The sequence below is a fragment of the Phaseolus vulgaris genome, chromosome 8, assembly GCF_051622355.1.
Source record: "Phaseolus vulgaris cultivar YP4 chromosome 8, ASM5162235v1, whole genome shotgun sequence".
Taxonomy (NCBI): domain Eukaryota; kingdom Viridiplantae; phylum Streptophyta; class Magnoliopsida; order Fabales; family Fabaceae; genus Phaseolus; species Phaseolus vulgaris.
Genome location: NC_143505.1, coordinates 48,979,422 through 48,988,142, shown reverse-complemented (window position 1 = coordinate 48,988,142; position 8,721 = coordinate 48,979,422). Strand labels below are relative to the sequence as shown.

The 8,721-nt window shown below is 35.8% G+C and overlaps 1 protein-coding gene across 1 annotated transcript; it reads right to left on the bottom strand.

Moving 5' to 3' along the window:
• Nucleotides 1-4,260: 4,260 nt before the first annotated feature.
• On the bottom strand, nucleotides 4,261-7,731 carry LOC137825291 (uncharacterized). The gene is made up of 14 exons (XM_068630966.1): nucleotides 7,677-7,731; nucleotides 7,310-7,416; nucleotides 6,951-7,016; nucleotides 6,845-6,850; nucleotides 6,501-6,686; nucleotides 6,236-6,388; nucleotides 6,014-6,145; nucleotides 5,588-5,931; nucleotides 5,392-5,473; nucleotides 5,226-5,315; nucleotides 4,817-4,882; nucleotides 4,665-4,734; nucleotides 4,459-4,550; nucleotides 4,261-4,374 (listed from the first exon to the last, which is right to left on the bottom strand). Exons 1-14 carry the CDS (start codon nucleotides 7,729-7,731, stop codon nucleotides 4,261-4,263), a joined length of 1,563 nt encoding a protein of 520 aa, XP_068487067.1.
• Nucleotides 7,732-8,721: the final 990 nt, after the last annotated feature.

The following is an 8,721-nucleotide window of genomic DNA, read 5'->3' as shown; positions in this document are numbered from 1 at the left end:
TATTGTATCCATTCTCACGTCTCAAGCAGTCCTTCTATTAGATTTGTTTCGCTATTAACATCATTACATAGTAATTTGAATATTTGACACCACTGAAGTGCACCTCAGGTCATTCGGTTATTTGTACTATAACTTATTCGAATGTGTTATTCAGTAAATTTGTTATACATGAAGATGTTTTGAAGTCATGTTTGTTATTCCGTTGCAGGTAAAAATCAACACACTTAGTAAATTTTGACGGATGTGAACAATGTATTAAGGATGAGTTTATGAATGACACATGTACAATTTTGTTATGTAATCTTGAACAATTGTGGTACATGTTCAACCACCCACATGCAATGACTGGTTGTATATGTTTGTATGAAAGTTTTTTTTACCGTATTCAAAATATTTTGTAAGATTACAATGTACATGGTTATCCTCAAAATGTGGAAAATTTATTCTAAATCGATCAATTATGTGAGTAGTCTTAGTAGTCATGCATTTTCCCTCAATGGTTGCACTTTAGCTTCTACTAAAAAATTGGATTGGGTCAAAATCGTAAACTGCTCAAGGGGTCCACTTTAGGTTCTACTACAAAAAAATGGATTGAGCGAAAACGGGACAGTGCTGAAGGGGTGCATTTTAGCTTGCATAAAAATAATTTGGATTGAGCGAAAGCGGGGTAGTGCTGAAGGGGTCCATTTTAGCTTGCACGGAAATATTTGTATTGAGCGAAAATAGGGCAGTGCTGAAGGAGTCTATTTTAGCTTGCACGAAAATATTTGGATTGAGCGAAAATGGGCCAGTGGTCAATGGGTCCAGTTTAGCTTGCACCAAAAATTTTGGATTATGCCAAAAAGGTCAAGTGCTGGAACAGGTCCACTTTAGATTGCACTACAAATATTTCATTGATCCAAAATATGCAGTGGTGAAGGAGGTGTTTTTTAGGTTACACTAAAAATATTGGACTAAGCCAATATTTCTGAATCAGGTTATGCTTCCTTCTCTCTCTCAATCAATAATTTTCGTTTTAGACTCAAGAATTGGTTTCCTTCTCCACTAGATTCTCCCACATGCATAGAGTGGGAAGGTAAAATTAGGGTCCACCAAAGAATTTGGGGATATTCTCTATGCCGACTGTGCTCCAAGCAATCACCGTTCACCCAAGGACATTCTTCCACAAGGATCATTCCCCCTCAACTACATTCTACCCTCTTCCAGACTATTATCCCTACACTAGGACGAGGTAATTTATACATCCATGTGTGCATGAACATAACTATGTTGATGTCCTCAATTCTACACAAAATTATGATTCAACATACATATGGATGGGTTTTATACGTTTCAAATTTAATGCACACTAAGTGTTTGTTATATTTCTTATGTGTTTCAAATGTTGTTTATTTAGGAAAATATGCACCCATTGTTATGGATGGCTTTTATATGTGACATACATATGGATGCCTTTTATTATATGTGCCAAATTTAAATGCACAGTAACTGTTTCATATATTGCTTATGGCTTTCTAATGTTGTCTATTTTGGAAAATATGCACTGTTTGATGAAGGAACTTGTCACAGATGGCTCCAAAGACAGTAAAGCGTACACAAAAGGCGTCCACATCACACGCTCAAGGAAAGCAACCAATGGTCGAACCCTCCAGACATAAATTGTTTAGGGACGAGTTCCGCAAGGAACAATATGAAGCCATAAAGCATTGGACGATTATTCCAGAAAGACAAGTTAAACTAGAGGAAGGAGAATACTCTGATTTTGATGAAGAACTAACACGGAGGAAATGGGGACAACTAGCTATGCCAGTTGACAAATACGATCCACATGTTGTTCTTGAATTTTATGCCAATGCGTGGCCTGTGAAAAAGGGTGAGACGGAGCTCAGATCCAAAGTAAGAGGCATGTGGATTCCATACGATAGGAATACCATCAATTAGTTTTTGGGAAATCCCCTTCAACTGGATGAAGATGGGTTGTGTACATATGGTATGCTGAAACAGAGAACTAACTTTACTTCGTTCAGTAACAGGGAAACATTAGAGCTATTATGCATTCTTGGCCAGACCTATGAGACTAACAACAATGGAAAGGCACTCAGAATTATTTGGTCGAGTATGATAACTTTGACCCAGATACGGACATGGTTCTTATTGTCTAATGTAATCCCAAACAAGCACAATTCATACTTGAGTATGGGAAAGTGTTATATTGTGCTCTGTTTACTGAAACAGTATGAGGTGGACGTGGAAACCCTGATATCTAACTCTATTCATCACTTTGTTCTTCAACAAGGTGGGACTAATCCTCATTATAAAAAAGGCTTGGGTTTCCATCTCTTATTACTTCGTTATGTGCAGCAAATGGTATACAAATAAACATTTCCACCAGAATCAGACCTCCAATGGACAAAAAATTTATACAGAGGAACTGCTCAAATAAGGACCAACAACAATCGCAAGGACAACAAAGTGAAGAAGGTGAGGACGAAGCAGTCGTACCCCCAATAAACCAATTGCATTCACCCACTGTGCCTGAAATGAATATGGTTGATTACATGAAAAATTTAGAGTCTCACATGAAACATATTCAAATGGAACAAGCAACAAACCACATAGCAATGGTCAGCTTGAATGGGTCGTTCCACTCATATGTTTTACATCACTCGGCTGAAAGCAAATTGTTTGGCCCAACGCTGAAGAATTTGAGCATTTGGTTAAATGGCCTGGTGACAAAACTGTTTTCGCTGCACAATCGGAAGAAAGTCATGAAGAAATTCATGACGATTAAGATGACACCTACAACACCAATGTTGGATGAATTTCCTTGACAACATTAATTTCATCTTGCTTAATAGCCTATGTACTTCTTCTTGTTTATGACATTTTGAACTTGTGGTTATTTATTAGATGATTTACTTTTACCTATGCTTTGATGTATGTTTACTCCTCAAAAATTGTTGAATTCATAACACTCTTCAATTGAATCAGGGTTAAATTTCAAAATTTATTGTCTTCCACTTTTTTCTATTTTTGTTTCTCTAACTCTTTCTGCAACATAATTCAGAATGAAAGATGTGAAGTAAAAGCATATAAATGTAGACTAATTAATCACATATTCAGCTTCTGTGCTTTGTGCTTTCATTTTATTTTTTCATTCTATAATTTATTACATATGTTATTTTCGTTTTGTACCTATCTTTCTTATTTTACATGTATAATAATATTATTATGGCGTCAATCATATATAATAATTTATTCTTGCGATGTATGAACATGTTGTGCACTTATGCTTCTTTATTACACTTTGTACTTGTGTTTATTTATTACATGATTTACTTCTATTTATGCTTTAATGTATGTTTACTCCTCCAAATTGTTGAATTCAGAACACTCTTGAATTGAATGAGTGTTAAATTTCTAAATTTATTGACTATAGGTGGCCCCCTCCTCACTTACTTGACACGAACATCATGGTCATGCACCGCCCTTCCCAGAGAATGCACATTTCTATGTGGGTTAACAACCTAGGAAAGTGTAGTATGTGTGCATAAACTTTGTTACAGCTGATCACATTTTCCTTCATGGATCACCACTTATTCCGTAACATTTGACTGCAATTTTCTTCAGTTTTCCATTTTAAAATTGTATGATCAATTTTTGAGAAACATTGAGTACAAGTTTTGAATGGAATGTTGCTTAGGCATAGTATCATTAAATTTTGTCTTCCTCGCTTGGATCGTAGTTGTATATGTTTTACCCAAAGACTTGGTAAAAAAGTTGCCAAATTTTGAACTTTAACTTAATATTGTTAACTTTAAACTTATTTTAGTGTAGCAAAATGGGCAAATGTAAATATTTATAACTTTTTTTTTACTGAGTCCAACGAACTAAGAACGAAGTCATACTTAACCACGAACGACTGTTAAATTAACCTTCCACAATATGTGAAACCTCCTAATGGATCCTTTGGGTTTGAATATGAATAAAATCATTTGTGGAAAACTTGTCATCATAATTACAAACGATGGAAACTAATATTAAGTATAATTAGAAGGTTTGTTGCATCATATAGTACAACAATATTCGTCTTTAATTCTCAGCATTAAAAAGTCCGCACATTGTTTAACTCAATGGAAGTGTATGTAATCCATTATGTTCTATAGTTATGAATGCTCCTAGGATACACTAAAACATGTAATGAATAACTACACAATTGCAGAACATGCAACTTCACATCCAACGCACACCCAACCACCATCATTGTGAAGTTCCACGAAAGTTGAACTCTCTCAACACATTTTCTCGTTCAGCATTACGTGCATCAAGGACCCAATTACAAACCATTTCCTGACAGAATGCTTGAAGCTCGTCCTGAAATTAATTTTGAAAAACAATTTTTAGTGCAGAATAAAACTTATAACTTGTACTCTAATAGTGAAGGGAACAAATATGTACGTTGTTGTATTCAGGCATCGTCGTCCCCTCGTAGTCAACCATACCATTCCACACCTCAATATATTTCAAAACCAAAAACTCCACAATCATAACTACATAAAGGAAAGCACATAAAAATAATTACATATGAATATGCATAAAAATAACAAAAGTTTTCATTTCAATACTAACTCATTTGGCTGTATAGAAAGTTTTTGTTTGACTACTCTGAAGGGGGGGACTATTCACTCCACCGAACTTGTCAAGAATTTTGTACACATGGTCAACTTGCACAGCCTGCACCTTACAATACAAGAAATCAGAAATCAAATACCAAATTCATACCTTCATTCTTTACTAAACATCTTTTACTCTTTACCATGGCTTTATCAATTTTGTTGCGTTGTCCCCTTCTATGACCGAGGGGGTCCAAGAATGCAATTCCCTACTATGAAAATTAAACGCGTAGACCCACTAATAGTCATTGTGCACCATTGGGATGAATACCTAAAAGTCAATAATATAACTTAATTAAACACATAAAAAATTATGCCCCTAAACCATTATAGAAAATTATATAATACAAACTTACAAAATCGCAATATGATAGTGATTCAAATGGAATCAAATCTTTTGCAAACGAACAGTAATCCTTCGTGTCCTACTCTTTCTTTTCTGAAGTTGTTTTCATTTCTTCAATAAAACAATCCTTTATGCAACAAAAAATGTAGTGCTATTAACAAAAACTATACATATCAAAACAAAAACTTAAATTCTACAATACTCACAGCAAAAAAAGGGTTAAAGGAAAAATGTTGGACCCTTCCATTCTTTTGAAGTTGATCAACCATGAACAACCCCGTTGCAAAGAACATCACCTAAAAACAAATTCCAACGAATTAAGTTTTCAAACAATTACATAATACAACACACAACTATCACTTCTAATTATACCATGTTGTGAACTCTGGCTTCCGGAGATAAAAATTGTAGGTCCAAACCGGTCAATATGTTGCTTTTAATGTTAACAACAACACTAAAACAAAAAGATAAATTTGTCAGCATACAAAAAATAAAAAATTAGTGATTCTTCAATATATTAACTTATCGGTTTCTAGCAATCCCGACCAACGAACACAACGTTGTATACATCTTAAACATGTTAATAGGATGTGGGCTTCGACCACCTGAGTCTGAAGGAGGTGACCTTCGAGGACGTGACCTCATGTTGTCCTTAGGTACAGGTGTGGAACATGATGAATGGTTTTGTTTGTGCAATAGTTCTTTCACCACTCGTAATTGGTCCTCAACATCACGTATCCTCTTGTTGTTCTGAAGCAGTACAAATTCGCACATATTATGCTCATTACAAACTTTCTCCCACTCAATTGGAGAATAGCCAGTATATTCATGATGTTCCTTTCCAATTTTGACAGCTTCTTTAACAATGTTCAGTCCTTCCTCGACTTCAGTCACTGCCCAATCCCATACAATCTACAATAACAACTTCTTTGTTATGATCAACATATAAAAATACACGAATGTTAGTGAAGGTCTTAAACACCCAATTGGATACCTCAGCAACAAAGAACGATTCATTTAAACTGCTTGATCGAATCTTTACACACGGCCACTGCAAAAACCTCGGAAAAGATATTGTATGGGTTTCTATAGGGATGCTAAGGCAAACATGATGAACAACCCAAAGCTGCTCCCAAAAAATTAATGTTAGTAATTTAAAACTAAATAAATGTAATAAAGTTATAGTACATAATTATTTTTCATAATTACCACTAACCTGAAGAAAAGGAACGCAACCAGCCAAATAAATTTCACGGCTATTCGTTTGGTTGTTATATACCTCGGATGACCGTGTTAAACTGGAAACTATTAAGTCATACATTGCACCGCCCCAATTGTATCCATCCAATGCATCTAAATTATCTAAAACCTTAAAAGGAAATGAAGAAAAATTTCTAGAAGTCCTAGGCAAAAAGAAAACATATAATAAAAGAAGTATGTACAATCGGCAGAATTCATCAACATTTTTTCTTCCTATAAACTTTTTTCCCCAATTTTTCCAAAAGAATATTCATCTTTATGTCCTCTCCTCCAAAGACCTTATTCACCAACCCACCACCATCATCCTGCAAACATAATTCTTCACCCGAAACTCGCAACCCCAACGCGAAACACACATCAACAACCTTAAAAGGTACTAAATGTTGTCTGATCCTAAAACACTCCACCTACTAATCAATTCACGAAGAAAGGGACTTGATATGTCCAATTCTTGTTCTAAGTGGAGCATCCACTTAAAGGGGGTTGCCTCTATTCTTTGCCGCTGCAATGAAGTTAAATTTCTATTGATGTTAACAATATGTTCAAGTTGCACTTTGTGTCTTACTCGAATCTACAAAATAAACGTGCAAGGGAAATGTTTAAATTGAATATAATTACACAATTTCATAATTAACTATCAGTTATCAACCTAGTAATATAATAAATCAAACCTTCATTTTGCTTCCTTCATGATCAAACTTTTCACTGTCATACTTCCCTATCCAACCAGGATAAGCCTTTACAAAATTGTCCAAAAGAAAATATATCAACCAATTCATCCAAAAGAAAATAAACAAATTAAGAGACAGCGTATTCTGAAAATGTGTGTGTGCAAGAACACATAATTTAATTCAGTTTGTCCCCAACTCATGCCTTTCCCCAACCAAGACGAACACTCACTTGACATTTCCAAGAAAAGTTTCCCTGGGTTTGTGCAAGAAGTGTAATGTAGGTCACCAGATGTTCCTACATGGGTCACCACATACTGCAATCCTCTAAGTTGAGTGAATTATTGCTCACTTGACACTACCTTGCAGTCATGCCCTCTAAAGAACTGATCTAACTCACTTTCTGCCCACATCATGCCCACCCCAACCAACACACACTTCACATTTCCATAATAAGTTTGCACTGAGTCTGTACAAGAAGTCTAATATGGGTCACCAGATGTTACTACTTGGGTCACCACATATTGCAATCCTCTAAGTTGAGTGAATTTGTGATCATTGGACATTGCCCTACACTCATGGACTCTCAAAACCTGATCTAACTCACTTTCTTCCTTATTCATACCCACCCCAACCAACATGCACTTCACATTTCCATAATAAGTTTGCACTGGGTCTGTACAAGTCTAATGTGGGTCACCAGATGTTCCTACTTGGGTCACGACATACTGCAATCCTCTAAGTTGAGTGAATTATTGCTCACTTGGTACTGCCTTGCACTCATGCCCTCTAAAGACCTTATATAATACACTTTCTTCCCACATCATGCCCACCCCAACCAACACGCACTTCACATTTCCATAAGAAGTTTGCACTGGGTGTGTACAAGAAGTCTAATGTGGGTCACCAAATGTTTCTACTTGGGTCACCACATACTACAATCCTCTAAGTTGAGTGAATTTGTGATCACTGGACACTGCCCTACACTCATGGACTCTTAAAACCTGATATAACACATTTTCTGCCCACATCATGCCCAACCCAACCAACACCAACACGCTCTTCACATTTCCATAATAAGTTTACACAGGGACTGTGCAGGAAGTATAATGTTGTCACCACATATTCCTACTAGGGTCACCACATACAACAATGCCCTAAGTTGAGTGAATTTGTGATCATTGGACACTGCCCTACACTCATGGACTCTAAAATCTGATCTAACGCATTTTCCGCCAACATCATGCCCACCCAACACAACACGCACTTCACATTTCCAAAATAAGTTTGCAAAGGAACTGTGCAGGAAGTCTAATGTGGTCACCACATATTCCTACTAGGGTCACCACATACAACAATCCTCTAAGTTGAGTGAATTTGTGATCATTGGACACTGCCCTACACTCATGCTGCATACTGTGATTTTGGTATATAGATGGATAAAAATAGCTCTACAAAAAGGATATGGTGCAAACTATGTTTCTTCATATTTATTGGGTTTATTGAACGACTATCCAAATATATATAACTAGGGGCAACAGGAACAAAGTATTGTTGGAAATCATTAACCTAAAATTGGAAACAAAAAGATCTTATTGTAGTATGAGATTTTACCCCGTGGGCATGTTTGGTTGCATTCTGGTGCCCTGCTTCACAGAAATAACATTTTTTATACATACAGAAATGCAAAGTCACACATTCATATTTTTTAAATGATGTTATTCAAAATTAAGACCATCCCATGGTAATTTTTTAAATATAGATTACAAATTCA

Bases quoted from the DNA above. Each gene is read 5' to 3' on its own strand.
- LOC137825291 (XM_068630966.1), bottom strand. From the start codon at position 7,731: ATGAGTGCAAGGCAGTACCAAGTGAGCAATAATTCACTCAACTTAGAG. The intron at 7,417-7,676 runs GTATGTCGTGAC...CTTCTTGTACAG, and splicing joins ACTCAACTTAGAGGATTGCA to ACTCAGTGCAAACTTATTAT. The intron at 6,389-6,500 runs GTTTATAGGAAG...TTTCCTTTTAAG, and splicing joins TGGAAAAATTGGGGAAAAAA to GTTTTAGATAATTTAGATGC.